Source organism: Camelus ferus, chromosome 16 (assembly GCF_009834535.1).
Source record: "Camelus ferus isolate YT-003-E chromosome 16, BCGSAC_Cfer_1.0, whole genome shotgun sequence".
In the NCBI taxonomy this organism is placed as follows: Eukaryota; Metazoa; Chordata; class Mammalia; order Artiodactyla; family Camelidae; genus Camelus; species Camelus ferus.
Window position 1 is genome coordinate 23,083,727 of NC_045711.1, and position 15,967 is coordinate 23,099,693.

The following is a 15,967-nucleotide window of genomic DNA, read 5'->3' on the forward strand; positions in this document are numbered from 1 at the left end:
AGAAAATTATCTTTGTCTCATGAGTGAACTTCAAAAGCTTTTAAAAAATTATGACCGTTTTAACATTAGTCGTTTACTCGCTTTTGTGGACAATGCAGCAGGAAAGGAGGAAGGAAGAAGGGAGGGACGGAGGGACAGTCAGAAAGAGATTTCTTCCTCTAAATAGTCCAGTAATGAATGAACTTTCTAAGGCTCTGGGTTTCTCCTGCCGGTAACTGATTTCACATTCTGTCAAAGTGAGAAGGAGTGGGCATCATGTGAGAACCGGAGACGGTGCAGGGGCGGTCTCACAACGGTGCTCTCACTCAGTCTGAGCCTCACGGAAGTGGGGAGATGCCGTGTGTCTCGGACCAGTCCCCGCAGGAGCTCGGTGGATGGCGCCACTGCCCCCGACCAGAGGGCTCGTCCAGGGTGAGCAGTGACCCTACTCAAGTTTACACGCTCGGGAAGTGGTCTCCCTGGCTCGGAGGACCAGACATTCCTCTCAGGGGGAACTGACTCTGTTAACCTGACTCCCTGTTTAACTGGAATTCACTGCTCTGAGCCAATCAGGGTCCTGACATTGGCCAGTTCAGTGTTTCCCGCCGTGTGCTTTGTAGGTTTACCACAGCATTTACGCAAAAAGAGCATTTTTTACTTTTATAGTTGTGTAATGGGTCTTAGAAAAATGCTGATTTTTCTATTTATGATAGATAAAGTTTTCTTTGAGAACAAATTTATCTGAATTAAGAAGGCAAATCAATGTAAAGGAAACACATTATGTGACAGTTGTGGGTGGACACGGACGCGGGACACTCGGGACACAGGGGAGTGCTGAGTGTGGGAAGGCTGCTCTCTGCTCTCCAGGAACCCCCCTTCCCCTGCCCTCGCTGGGGTGGCCGTGCCACTAGGTGTGGGCAGCAGGATGTGTGTGGATGGGTCCGGCAGCTCCTGGGCCAGGCTCTCCTGCCTCCCCTCCCGTGTGGGGAAGTTGCTGGGGCAGGGCTGCGGCCTTCTGTGCTGTCTCCTGAGAGGGAAGGGCATGTCTGTCTTCTCTACGCCTCTGTACTGTGCGGTCTGTTTGTTGTAGTGGTTTACAGTGTATCCTGTTTAATGAATTTAACTATTACTTTACTCAGACTTCAGCCTCTCAACTCAGTGCACAGATCTGGGGTCAAACAACTGTGGAATGATAATTACTTCCAGCTGGTTCTATGATGTCCGATCACAGTCTATTACTAAATATTCTATAAGGGATCAGGATTGTAACATTGTAACTAAAAACTCAGTCCAAAGTCTAAAATGATGGACCGTCCTAAAAGCAAACAATATTAATGTGAAAATAATTGATATTATGCTTGAGAGCTATTGCACAACAAGATCCTTTTCCTTAATTCTATTTGATTGTCTTTTTTTTTTAAGTATCTCTATGGGAAAAAATGATCTAATACTAAATAATAAACTTAACTAAAAAGTCTACAGTCAGGTCCTACTGTATACGGTCACACTGGGTTTGTCGGTCAGCCCTTCGCAGCTGCTCAGCCAGCTCTCCTCCGTCCTAAGCGACAGTTCACTTGCTGCTTTCCTCTCCCCGACCCCAGGACAAGTCACTGGCTTCCTCTGAATAGTTTTCTCAAGGCCAGGACAAAAGTCCATCACTGCTGGTGTTGGGCACCTCTCTTCACTTGGGCACACAGCTCTGCTGGAGGTGTGGGCAGTTCTGGACCGTCCCCCGGGGCTGGAGGACCAGCTAGGTGACCGCGCGCGCAGGCTGACCTGAGGGGATAGAAACTGAGGCACTTGAGCGCGGAGACTGGGCTGGGAGGAGCTCAGGGGCTGCACGGGCGGCGGCGGCGGCGGCTGCATGGTCCTGGCTTGTGCTGCTCCGCTGCTGCCAAACATGCCCAGATTGCCACTCGGGGTCTGTGGGGAGACGGGGGCCTGTCACAGAGCTGCCACCGGAACACTGAGCTGGGGGACACGTGGTCTCCCTAGGCAGGGAGGCAGAATCACAGCCCCTCCTACCACTCTCAGCCTGCACCAGAGGGGCTTTGAACACATGCTGACTCAACTCAGCACCGACGACACATCAGCCCGAGAAGCCTGCCTGTGCTTCTAAATCGCAGAAGCCACACGCACAGCGGTTTCAGGGGTCCCGCACGAGGCTACCGTGTTCAAAGAAACTACTCAGATCAGTGCTGGGCACCAGAGCAAGACGCGAGCTGTGGACACTGATGAGTCACAGGGTGATGCTGTCTGGGGATCACTCGCCCAGAGAACACAACATTTTCAAAAAGGAAATACAGCTGTTCTTTCAGCAAAACCTGAAATTGGGTAGTTGGACAAACTCAGGTAGTTCGCTTTGTGTGAAACCTAATAAATATACTGCAGTCATCCCTTCTCCTCTGCTGGCTGAGTTATCCCCCGGGCTCTGAGCAGACCATCCTGCTATGGGGCTCACCCCCGGGCCCACCACCGGGCTGCTGCCTCCCCGACCGTGGGATGTCCAAGATGCAGACGTTCCCTGAACTGCCACCAGGGTGAGCGGTGTGAGATGGCGGGGATCCCGCAGGCCGGGGACACCCCGGGTCTCATGGCAGTGACCTTGGGAGAAGTCTCAGAGCCGTTGGCCTCGGCCGGGAGAAAACCAAGCAGAAGGTGGCTCTGGAGGCGGGAACAGCGTGGTCTGCTTCCAGTATCATCTCATTCGAGGGGAGCAGGGGGGGACAACACAGCCATCAGTCACGTCTACCTGTGACTTTCACCATCCCCAGGGGGGTCTCCCAGGCAGGGAGAAACGCCAACATCACTCCCTGGAAACCACTGAGAACCCCTGAGAGATGTCACCTCTATTTCTGGGAAAAAGGGGAGAATATGGTGTTTTCTGGCAGGATAATCATTTGAGAAATGAGGAAGAGGTGGGCACTACCTGGACCTCTGGACGGGCCTGGCCCCTGAAGGGTGCCCTGCCCTGTGCGTCACCCCACATACGGGGAGTGAGTACGAAGCACGCTGAACTCAAATACAGCTCAGTCGCACGTAAACACACACATAATTGTGAAGCCTCTCTTACGAGATGGTTACATGTCAAAAACTGGGTTTAATTCTCAACACCAGTAGCGCTTGAGAGGAAATCCTTACAGCGTTTCAGCTCCCTTTACCCATTCAATTATGTCTTAAAATACAGGTGTTAATGAAAAATAAGGTTTACGTCTCAAACATATCTTTTTTAAAGGCAAGTAAAAGGGGCCCTCTCCCAACAGCCTTACCTGTCTAGAAGAATTCAAGTTTTGCATGCCCAGCCCTGAGGCAATCCCGCCCAGGGCCTGATTAGGGAGTGCACTGTTGGAAAGGGGGAGCTTCAGGCTTGGTGAAGGCAAAAATGGTGAAGTCGTGGGCTCTTCCACGAGGCCGCCATCCTGATTGGGGAAAGAAAGCGTGAGCTGTGCGCAGTGCCCGTCCACACACAAAGCACAGAGTTTCCCGGGACACAGAGACGGATGCAGATGAATAAGGAATTGAAAGATCAAAAACGTGTGGACAAGAGAATGGAGAACATGGGCAAAAGGAAGAGGGAAAAAGAAAAAAGAGAAACAGGGTTAAGATGCTGTTTTCATTTTAACAATTACTTTACAAACACATGTATCAGCCTACAATGTTTTCATATGCTATGGACCCTGCCCGGGATAGGAATCAGGAGAGAGAGACAGAAACGAGGCAGAAATCTCACTTGGAATCCAACACTTTACAACCATTTTCAGTTGTTTGCAAGGCTCTAGGTATACATTAGGTTGAATTCTGCTGACATTCAACTGTTTTTGACTTATAGAGATTTCATACGGTTTAACCTAATAATAAAGTTAGTTATAAAACAGAAAAAAACCTTAATTTTTTTTTTTTAACATTTACTGAAGTGACACTCTGTGCCAGGTCCTTTGCAAATTTATCTCATCTAACTTCACAAGCCTGTAGTATTATTTCACATTTTAATGATAAGGAAATAAGTCAGGGTCCGACGCTCAGCAAATAAAAATACAGGATGCTGAGTTAAATTGGAATTTCAGATAAACAACAAATAATATTTTAGAATAAGCACGGCTCCAAAAAGATTCATCACTGTCTGAAATTCTGGTTTCCCTGGGCACGATGGTGCTGGCAGGGTGAGGACCCTCTGGCGACAGTGGCCCGCGTGAGCACCAGTGGGGGACGCCGCGGATGTGAGGACAGAGATGAACGTTCATCTCTTCTCTTGTGGCCTGCTTTTTGTCTGTTTCAAACTTGTCTTTTCTCACTTCCACTTTATTTTCAAGGTTGAACATTCTGCTAGAGTTTAATGGGACCCTGTTTCCCACTGTGAGGTCACCCTGATCTGGGAAGGGGGCACCACGCCCAAGACCGAGAGGAGGGGGCAGGTGACGGGACTTGTTAACCGTCCGAGGGGAGCTTCCCAGATGCCGGTGCGGTCTCGGGAGGGCCTGACCCAAGCAGGGGCCACAAGACATGGGTGCCCAAGCCCAACCACTTCTAGTCCCTTTTTTTAGATTAAACATAAAACACATCATTTCCAATCAGAACTACACACATAAAACAAGACAGTAACACAGAGATTTGATGACCCTTGTCTACTGGACAAGCTGAAGCAGTCAAGTTCACCCACTAATATGAGAACCAGTTTTCATTTAAGTATTTGTAGTCCTAGTCACATCAGACGAGATACAACACTACCCCTCAGGAGTTCAGACATCACGGGTATTACAAAAATGGGTAAAAATCACTTAAATATTACAGTCCAATAATTTTTTACTCCAACACAGTGAAAAGTGAAAATTACTTCTTGCTAAAAACAAAGAAAAAGCCACCTAAACCCATACCTTGTCCAGGAAGGTGGGGCGGTCCACGGAAGACTCTTTGGAGATTGGCGGGCGGCAGCCAAGGGGTTTGGTGACCATCCCATTGTAGTCGGTCACTCCCAGTCCACGCTTGTCCACGTCCACCTTCTTTTCCAGCAGAGCGCCTGGGACACAGCGTACAGAAGCAGCACTTGAAACGAGATGCCTGGGGGTGGGGTTGGCTGCGAGTTCTGAGCACACAGGGGCGCCGGCTGACGCCTCAAGGGAGGAGTAAAGACTCTCACCCCCCAGAAACCAGGGGCCTCACGGTTTGGCTCTGGCCGGGCCCCGGGAGTCTGCTGTCCGGCCCCTGATCCTCAGCCCTCACTGGCTCCACGCCAGCCACCCGGCCACCCCTGCCCCTGCGGGGCTCAGCCTTTCCTCTCCCTGGGACTCCTCGCCCCTTCTTCCCCGGCTGTCCTGGCCTCACGGCCATCGGTTCCCACCAGCTGAATCCCTCTTGGCTGTAAGGACCATCCAGATGTTGGGGCTATGTACAACACAAACCAGACAGAGCCTGTCCCTGTCCCTAGAGACGGGTGTTTGCTCAGCTCCCTGTGCCTCCATGCCATCTCGCGGGTCTGGAGGCAGGAATAACCCTCCAGCTCACCAGTGCCCTCGGTCCTGGCAGTGTACACCACATATTCAGCATTTGCCCGAGACTAGAAAGCCGATCCTCATTATTCATAGATCTGGAGCTAGTGAGCTCACCTACTTGCTAAAATTTACTTGTTGCCCCCAGATCAATAATTGTGGCACTTGGGTAGTCATTTGTGGACGTGCACAGGGCAGGGAAGAATCTGAGCGCCAACACACACGTTCCTAGCTCAGGCTATCGCACGGACAAGTGTCCTTTTCGTGGTTTATCCAGGGCCTGGCTTTCCACATTGCTGTGCTTTTTGTTGGAGATTTCAGCGTTTAAAACGGTCCCCAAGCCAACATGCTGTCGTGTTCCTGAGCGCAAGAAGACTGCGTCAGGCCCGATAGAGACAGCGGCGAGCCGGCGCCCATGAATCAACAGCACGGCAGAGCCGCGAGAAAGGAGGAACGTCACCGTCCGGATGGAGGGCTGCTCGGGAGGGGCTACGGGGACACGTGCAGCGTGACGGTGCTTCAGGAAAGACAGGATGTGGCCACATTTGTGGAGTCACAAGATGAGGGCTGATTTAAAAGAAACATAGCCAGCCGGTGGCACTGGCATGAATCGAAAAGACAAAGGCATCTATGGCCATGTCACCCAGGGTCAGGGCGTGCTCAGTCCTTCTCAGCTACTGCTTTATTGGAAAGAAATCTGGCAGGTGACCGTGAGAAACAGATGTTAAATACGGCGTCTTTACGCAGAAAAGCACACGGACAAGGTTACGTGCTGACTGCGCTGTGGCCCTGGCTGTTCCTGGGGGTGAGGGCCCCTCTGTATTTGTGGGTTCCGTGTCTGCAGGGACTTTACAGGACATAAGGACCATGGATGACAAGAATCAGCTGTATTTTACACGTAAACAGTTACCATAATATCATTATTTTCTTTTTCTTTTAAGTTTATCTAAGTTATGTTTTAGTGGGGGAGGTAATTAGGATTATTTAGTATTTATTTATTCTTAGAAGAGGTAGTGGGTATTGAACCCAGCACCTCATGCATCCTAAGCATTTGCTCTACCACTTGAGCTATACCCTTCCCCCAGTATCATTATTTTCAAAGCAACTCTAGAACTAGAGTCGCTTGCTCCCTGACAGTGAGTTCATCTCTCAGTGGGAGTGGGTGCTCGGCCAGCAGGCGCTGCTCCTGCTGGGCCCTGAGGGGGCCCCGGCCGGCGAGGCACAAGGACCAGCCCCCTCAGCGTCCAATGAGGGGGCACGTGGCCCCAGCACCTTCTCCAAGAGGCTCACTAACTCCTTCCCTCAAAACAGATGAAGACAGGATAAGTTCATCTACTTGTTTAACAAATTGGGGGAAAAAAACAGAAAAAGCAAACGTGGTTTAATGTGACATTTGGCCATTTGCCCACGGAGCCCCTCGTCCCGAAGGTCTCACCCTGCGGCCGTGCACATTGTGCGGCCTGGGCCCATCTACCCAGCAGGCCTTCCGCCTTCAACCCATGACTCGAAAGCAAAGCTCAACCTGGCACCTGTGGCCGCGCGTCGGGGGGTGTCCGTCACTTACTCATGGCCTGGTCGAGGTTCATGTTGTTGCTCTTCAAGGCCTCTTCAGCCGGCTCTCTCTGCGGGGGAGAAGCGCTTCCGTTAGGACTGAGCGGTCGCTTTTGTAGAAAGGCTCATACAGAGTTCTACCACTGTCAGCTCAGGGCGGTGATGAATATTAACCTAATACTGTCAGGTTCTGGAACTAGAAATACCTCTCTTCCTTGTTGAAGTTAGAGACAGACATCTTCTAAATAAAAGAATACTTGTAATAAAGGGTACTGAATTCATTTTTAGAGGGAAGAACTTGTATTTAACAGTTTTAACACACTGATAGCCCACTGAGGATCAGGTGGCCCTGAGGAAGCACAACTGTCACCCAGATTTGGGCGAGGTGGCGATCAACGTGTTAAAGACAAAATGCAGGGTCAGGAGTCTGAGCACCAGCGGCTCTGGGAGGATGAGCTCTTTGCCAGGACAGCTGCGTGAAGTTGCTGCAGGCTTTGCTGTCAACTACTTGTCACCAAAAAAAAGGGTAAAAACAATACAATACAAAACAAGCACCTGTGGCTGAAACAGACTGGTCTCAGTGGAAGGGCAAGGGCGACCCCGCCACCAGCTCACGTGGGAGGAGGCCGGGCTCAGAGCCTGTGCCTGACGCGAAGGGCGTCGTTCCTGCCTCTTGTCTGGGGCCACTCTAGGCTCATCTTTCAGGGACACCCACAGCAATCAAAAAATAAATACTCTTCGAATAAAGTTTTGGAAAGAAGACACCTGAAGGGAATACATGGCGGGTGAGGGTGGCATCCCTGTGCTCTGAGCTCCCGCCGCTGACCTCAGGGGCGGGAGAGACTGACACCTTTTCAGAGGAGTGCCCTAAGATTTACAACTCCCCCTGCACGTGATCTGAGACTCAGGAACCAAACAGGCTTGGTTAGGATTCTTTTTCTGGACATGAAGCGTCAGCAGTTTACACCAAGTTTTGTCTTGTGATCTTTGTCAATCTATGACATAAACAAAGCTCACCTTTAATTATAAAGTAAAGGAAAAAATAAAACTGTATAAACCGATAAAAATTAAAAATCACACATCATTTTTTATTCTAGGACAAGGTTCTCACACCTGTCTCGATAGAAATGATGTGGATCTTTGCTGTGGCTCAGCCAGGGCCCTAAGCAGAGGTGCCCAGGTGAAAGGGGAGTTTATGGGCTAGGTTAAGCCGACAATCTCGTCCCTCAAAGGCCTTCCCTCCATGTTACACAGGACAGACACGGGCCGGACACGACAGGGCCACACACAGCGGAGCACACGGCAGGGAGCAGTGAAATGGGGTGCCAATCACCGGGAATCCCATGTCTGTGAGTTGTTTGATCAGCCGGGTCATGATCCACGCCTCATCCTGTTTGCCAGATGTTTTCATGCCCTGGAATGAAGAGTGGGAAGGAGAAAGCCCATGAGTCACATTTTAATGCACTTCTTCCAGAAATGGGAGACAACTGAACATCACGTCAATTTACAAGTCCCAGCATCTTTGTGGGTCAACGCTGAGCGGTGCTGCGCTCAGGGGTGCCCTGACAGCACTTCGTGGCTCTCGCCGTGGGATGTTTCAGGGTGCTTTTGAGGCAGGCATACGTGTGCAATTCACAGACTTCAAAAAGCAAGACAGTCGCTGCTTTCCCTCGGAGGACTTAGTTCATCACAAATATGCACCCCTTCTGATATCAGATCATCATAAGTGCTCCCCTGAATAAAGGCCGGTAACATCACATGAAGTTTACCAAAAATTACACGGCTTTTGCCCTTTTTAAGCTTTACTCAGTAAGACAACAAAATGCCAGGGGTTCATTCCAACAGAATGAAAAGGCAACCAGGTGACAGGAACAAAAACTCTGTTAGTTTTGTTAACTATTCACTCTGTCAGGGAGGGGGAGGGAGGACAGAGAGGAGGGTGGCGGGCACCGTGGAAGGGCTGAGCATCAAGACGGGACCCTGGCCCACCTCCCTGCTCTTCCACGGTGACAGGGATGCAGCTGATGCAGCCACGTGGCACAGAAAGCATCCCTTACGGTGCTCTTCAAGGGCGGGCTGCCACAGCGACGGAGCGGAGCCTGCGGGGGCAGTCAACTAACGGGCTGGCTGTCCTCCGGAGGCCGCTTCTGGGAGGTGATTTTAATCAGCACCGTGTGGCCAGAGCCACGTTTGCCAAGAATATACAATACCTTAATTTCCCAATTTGGTGTTTCTGGTTTGGCCATTAACTGGATTATTTGCCCGCCCTGACTGTGGGAAGACAGTCTCACCCATCATTTCTACTCTTTTTGAACAGAAAGCCCCAGTTTTAGTTTCCGGGTTCTGCTTACAGCTAACTGAATGCTTTTCAAATTGAAAAAATTTTTTTTGAACAGATAACACATTCATATGGTTTGAAAGTAGAAAAAAGGGGCACGTGGAAGCGTCTCCCCCGCCCCCCAGGTCCCTCTGCTGAGTTCTCCTCCCCTCACTTACCCTTCCAGAGAACTTAAAACCCTACACGGGCCGTCGTGAGACCCCGCTACCCTCTCTGAAAAACTAAGGGTCTTGCAGTTTTGTTTACATGGGTTGCATCTTATCAATATTTACTGCATTCGAAATTAAAACTCAGAAATTTAGAAAATGTTACTAATTTGCTTAAAAAGAACAATAGCAAACCCATTATATGTTAACATGAATACTAGTTTTTTGTGGAAAATAATCATTTTTTCCAAAGTAAACATTTCTGGTGAGAGGAGTGGCGGTGCTGAGCCTGAGGGGAAACCCCTCCACTGCCGGCTTCGCAGAAGCAGCTGGATTCCTGTCATCTCTGCCTTTGCTTTGCTGTGACAGCAGCGCCACGGAGTCCCTGGGAAGCCGGCTCTGGGCTCAGGACAGACCCAGGGCCGGCAGGGGTCCTCAGAGCTTTCTGCACTGTGACTGGGGACCACCGTGTGCTGAGGCTCCCCTTGGCACCACTGACGTGGAGAGCATTTTCTCTGGTGACACACGCACCTTCAGGAGCCCCTTTTTGGGGGCGTTCCCCCAGGGGCTGCAGGAGGAGGTGCTCTCTTGGGAAGCAGCGCTGTTCCACATGCCGCTGTCCTCGTCTTCCCACTGGCTGGCGCCCAGGCTCGTGTCATCCCCGCCGCCGCCCCAGCCTTCTTGCATAGATTTTGAAGCTAGAAAGAGAGGGGACATGAATGTGTGGCATTCGCCACTCCTCAGGCGGACAGCGTGCACTAAACATCACTCGGGGGAGGTAGAACAAAGGGGTGTCCTGTGACCTGCCTTTTCACTACTTTGTTTCCCTTGGATCCAAGAATGTAATTTCTCCCGTGAAAAGTGTAATATACATGTAAATGCGTATGTAGCTTTTTTCTTCAAACTCTAGCTATTTGTAGTCTGTGCTGTTCCAAACCCCTGTACCCGACTAGAGGTCACGGTGAAGCATGGACAGTCTACAGTAAGTCCTGGGGGCTACAGGAGAAGGCGGCAGTCTCTGCCATGGGATGAAATGGCCAGTAAAATGCAGAGTCCTGAAAATGTCGCTGTCCTCTGTGTCACATGGTATGCCACGTGGAACACAACATGACCACACACAAGTCGCCTGGGGACCATGGGAAATGCAGCAGGTCTGTGGTCAGGCCCGACAGTCTGTGTTTTTGACAAGTTCCTCGAAAAAGAAATAGCAAGTGTGGCTGGTGGGCAGGAGCGAGCAGGAATGCTGTACTGTTCTGCTTCTTGTGTTTATTTTATTTTTTTAAAGGAGAGCTTCTGTTGAAAGCTCCTTTGTGTTCATCTATTAGACATGGCAAATATTTCTTTATAGGCTTGGTTTAATGTTAGTCTTAACATGTAAACAAAATGAGGACAGTGTCCTTAAAAATTAATTCTTAAAATGCATTTGATAAACATCTCTCCAAACAGACTACTCTGAGCCATTTCTAAGCTGCCAGCTCGGCTTACCTGGTTTGCACAGGGCTGGGGCGGCAGCGGGGGCGCTGGCTCTTCCAAACGTCACTGCTGGCTCGGTGGGCTGGTCCCCCCAGCCGCTGCCGCTGCTGGGCGGCTTGCCCCAGGCCGCTGTGCCATTATCAACCAGGGTGGAAGGGGAGGATGGTTCTCCCCAAGAGTTTTCTGCCTTTGAATGAACATTAGGCATTTCTCCCCAGCCTGATGAAACTGAAAGGCGGACCAGGGGACCAGGGAGAGAGAAAACAAGAAAAAGTAAGACGGAGAAAGTAAAAATGGTACTTTCAAGGTCAAAATAATTTCGAGGTAATCTATCTTTAGGATGGCTTTTAGTAGAAAGTGCAAAGGAGACAATATCAAACCTAATCAGATTTGTCTGGCTTTTAAAAGTTGCAAGTTTCTCACTCCTGACCCCTACCCACTTAAAGCAGAAAGTCCATTACATTAAAGACCATTAAATTCGCAGTATTTGCAACATAATAGAGTTTAGAAGAATAGCTTAAAAGGAAAGTTGAAAAAGTAGCTCTTTTACTTCTGGTATGAATGTAACAACCTAAAGGAAATTTTATGTTACATGATTCTCTTACAAAAATTTTTACAAGTTGCAAATATACACTGACAACTATTCTTGCTTATCTTCTGACTAACCATCAAAGACACAGATCCAGGTGAAGAAATGAGAAGATGGCAGATTGCACATGTGCAGATAATGTAATGGCAGAAAACCCACGGTTCTCAGGTCCTCAGTGAGCTGAGGCAGAGCTGAGGCATCGGCCTTAAAAGATGGGGACAGAGTGGAAGAACTACAGATACGGTGTTTCCGCCAGACACACTGACTGCAAGGGTTTTCAGGATTCTACTTTTGTTCCTCCATCTAGTCCTGTTGCCAGAGCATCCCGATCTGGGGCTGGTCCCTGACAAGCGTATGCAAGGAAACTAGTGAATGCAGAAGGTTATGGCATTTCTACCTCCAGGCACAGAGGAGATCACGAGACCAGGTGACAACAGGATCTCCCTGTTCTCTTTACAGTTTAGTAAGAAAAATATTTTACATGATATATGCAAACTTTATTTTTCCAAATTGACCCAAATTCTGATCTTTTTGTTTCTGCCCATAAGCTCACTTGACACTAACAGTCACACTGACAGCTCTTACAGCAGCTATATTTTTCATACAGATACAGTTTCTCAGAGACAGAACTGTGAATTACTACCTGAAGAACAGAAACCATAAAATATAATATTAATACAACATTGTAAATCAACCATACTTCAATTGAAAAAGAAAAAACAAGAAAAAGAAAGCATAAAATGTAAATAACCAACCACAAATTTTAAACAATTTGGTCGAAATGGATGGATACTACCATCTCAATTACGAAATTTCCTGATTTTTCTGAGTAAAAATAGTGCGGTGTCAGTCCCTTGCAGCTTTACTCTAATAAAATGCCAACAATATTAATTAATGACAAAAGGACATACAACCTATGAATCATTTAAAATCACAAGCTCTGTGCTGAGCAGCACATGACGTAAATGATGACCAGTAACAGGGGAGTCAGCCCCAACCAGCTACCGGCAGCCACTGCTGACTACAGCACCACCTGCCACTACACAGAAAACACTGTGCACATCGGGACGAGCTTCACAAATGGAAGGGACAAAATTAAACCAGGAAAATTAACACACGTGACAAAAATTATGGATGTTTTGGGAAGGCGAAATAATTCAGGTGTTGTTAAAGGCCAATCAGCTGTAAAAATACTCATTTATTGTAACTAAATAACAAATTCACCTAAAATTTGTTTATCATCCTTACACTCCCATCTCTTTGAAAAGCAATACTACAAATTATTTAACTAAGTCAAAACTACAAATAAATGTTAAGACTATAGTAATGACAGTCAGAGTTTTAAATTCCAGTGAAAGCAGCAGAAATGTCTGCAGAGCATTTTTCTATAGTAGGCCAGCGGTCTACACGCGGCGTGTTCCTAATCTCAGAAATTTACGGAAGAGTAACTGCTCAAACACCAAGAAACAATATTTCCACCATTTTAAGTTGAAGCCTGGCAAGAATATAATTTATCCCCAACACCAAACTAACGTACACATCAGAGTGAGTGCACTACCAGACACCAAGAGGCTCCAGAGATGCTAAAAACCGAGGCACACCAGAAAATTCTGATGCAAAGCAAATACTGTTGGTAGGGAGAAAATGAATTCAAACGCATACTCCTAAAATATATACAACCTCCACATTTAATGGTTAGTGCTCAAGTGAATTTGGTATCCTTGTTGCTAATAATTTTATAGAAGCTCTTTCAAAGTTGGGCATAGTGAGGCTGAACAAATTCCTATCTCATATTAAAACCACTGATACTAAAATTTAGAAAATGGTCCTTCAAATACTATCGCTTTTGGCAAAATGTTCCTGCACCATGGGGTCCCGAGTCGCTAGCGCCCTTCTTCCCCGAACACACACAGTGCTGGGATGAGGCAGCAGCAGCCGCCAGACGCCCACAGGAGCCGCAGCTCTCAGACAGCTCTGAACCTACATCCTTCGTCTTCCTCTCAGATTGGAGAGGTGCGCGCCCAGGGGACTGGCGTGAAGATGAACACGGAGCAGGTAAGAGGCCAGGAAGCAGACCTGAGAGAGAGAGAGGAGACCCTTCATCTGACTCAACCATCCAGACCCTGAAGCTGCACACAGCTAAGTCGGCAGGTGGCATGTTTCCTTCCGTGACCCAAGGGATCAATGCTAGCTCGTTCCATGGATGCTGCTTAGATAGTTTTATACGTGTGACAGTCCTTTTTGGGAAGAAAGGTTCAGTTAAAAAGTGGCCAATTACAATTAAGTGAAGGACAGATAAAGGACTGAAAATTCAATTGATTAAGCATTTGAGTGCCTGCTCTGTGCTTGGCATTTTTAGGTACTAATTTAAATATTAATGAGATGGGATTTTGTTCATACGGATGGCCTTCAAGCCTGATGTAAATTTATGATAATGCTCAGCTGGCTACTGGCTTATGGAGGGACAGAGCAGGAACAATTAATTTTTCGTATCTAAAATCAAGGTGTTTATGTAATAAAGCTTTATGCAGAAGAGTTTGCTCAGTCAGATGGTGAAGCATCCTACTTTCAGAATGCCTTGGTTCTTGGACATTTATCTGACACTTCTGTTCCAAACTCACGGGACTTTATCTGAGGGTTACAGGTAAGGGTCCTTTTAAAAGGCTGATCACATGGTCTTGAGTTGCACAACGGCCTCTTAGAGGAGATGCCTCCGCCTGCCCTCCTGGGTCATCACAGACGGCAGGTATTAGAAACAAAAAAACAGTTCGTACTTTAGCGCCTTAATACAGATTTTAAATTTGCTCTTTCTCATTGATACGTAGGGGGCCAAACGGTACCTTAAACTGTCTCATTCTTTTATTCGCTTTGAACTGAAGGTACCTAAAGTGAAACCTTCGTCTGTAACCCCAGGACCTGACTGACAGGCACACGCTACCTCTTCAGCAGGACTTCTGACTCCCTGGTCCTCCTTCAAGTCCAGCCCCACTTACAAGTCCCTCAAAACACAGGAAAGTATAAACACCCCAATCAAACTGAAATCCAAGAAAAATCTCATATCCACAAAAAGCACAGATTGCTCCCAGCTCATTCCTTTTTCAGTTAACTGTTGCATGGTGCTTAAAACAGAAAATTACCCAGGCTGGAGAGGTCAGGGAGATCTATTTCTGAAGTCGCAGTGTGAAAACTGTCGCTCTCTAACAGCACGGTGCTGATTCTCTCCATCTGCAGGTAACTGTCTCTGGGTATCATTTTTACCCCAGAGGATGATAAAGGAGCGAGTGAACTTCCAGGACAGGGCAGCCTGCAGGAAGGACAGCGCTCTCCAGCTTCTGCTCTAGGGACACTCAGAGAGACAACATGCACGTTTTATCAACCTAGGTCGAGGATTCCTAAATCCAATTTCTTCCAGAAATACAAATCATCAATAGGCACATGAAAAAATGCTCAATATCACTAATTATCAGAGAAATGCAAATCAAAACTACAATGAGGTATCAGCTCACACAAGTCAGAATGGCCATTATTCAAAAGTCCACAAATGACAAATGCTGGAGAGGCTGTGGAGAAAAGGGAACCCTCCTACACTGCTGGTGGGAATGCAGTTTGGTGCAGCCACTGTGGAAAACAGTATGGAGATTCCTCAAAAGACTAGGAATAGACTTACCGTATGACCCAAGAATCCCGCTCCTGGGCATATATCTGGAAGGAACCCTACTTCAAAAAAACACCTGCACTCCAATGTTCATAGCAGCATTATTTACAATAGCCAAGACATGGAAGCAACCTAAATGTCCATCAACAGATGACTGGATAAAGAAGGTATGGTATATTTACACAATGGAATACTATTCAGCCATAAAAGCTGACAGCATAACGCCATTTGCAGCAACATGGATGTTCCTGGAGAATGTCATTCAAAGCGAAGTAAGCCAGAAAGAAAAAGAAAAATACCATATGAGATCACTCATATGTGGAATCTAAAAAAAAAAAAAAACCATAAATACAAAACAGAAACAGGCTCATAGACATAGAACACAAACTTGTGGTTGCCAAGGGGGTGGAGGGTGGGAAGGGACAGACTGGGATTTCAAAATGTAGAACAGATAAACAAGATTATACTGTATAGCACAGGGAAATACATACAAGATCTTGTGGTAGCTCACAGAGAAAAAAAAAGTGACAGTGAATACATGTATGTTCATGTATAACTGAAAACTTGTGCTCTACACTGGAATTTGACACAACATTGTAAAGTGACTATAACTCAATAAAAAAATGTTAAAAAAAATCCAGTTTCTTCCAAGTCTTAGTTTATCCAATGGGTGACATGCCCCTTCCATGATTAACTCACACAATCTCTACCTCGGTCACCACATTTGTGCCACAAACCTATACGATAAAGCAA

At 47.6% G+C, this 15,967-nt stretch overlaps 1 protein-coding gene across 4 annotated transcripts in view; it reads right to left on the reverse strand.

Annotated features, from left to right (window-relative positions):
- TNRC6C (trinucleotide repeat containing adaptor 6C) overlaps positions 1 to 15,967 on the reverse strand; it is a 73,101-nt gene that overhangs the window by 19,963 nt on the left and 37,171 nt on the right. For 2 of the 4 annotated variants that reach the window (XM_032456714.1, XM_032456712.1), the window contains exons 5-11: positions 10,983 to 11,198; positions 10,029 to 10,195; positions 8,347 to 8,427; positions 7,027 to 7,084; positions 4,851 to 4,993; positions 3,249 to 3,398; positions 1,756 to 1,902 (exon numbers count right to left, since the gene is read on the reverse strand). In XM_032456714.1, the coding sequence (XP_032312605.1) occupies positions 1,756 to 1,902; positions 3,249 to 3,398; positions 4,851 to 4,993; positions 7,027 to 7,084; positions 8,347 to 8,427; positions 10,029 to 10,195; positions 10,983 to 11,198 (962 nt within the window). Of the gene's footprint in view, positions 1 to 1,755; positions 1,903 to 3,248; positions 3,423 to 4,850; positions 4,994 to 7,026; positions 7,085 to 8,346; positions 8,428 to 10,028; positions 10,196 to 10,982; positions 11,199 to 15,967 lie in introns of all 4 variants that reach the window. The other 2 variants (XM_032456713.1, XM_032456711.1) reach the window with 1 other exon arrangement.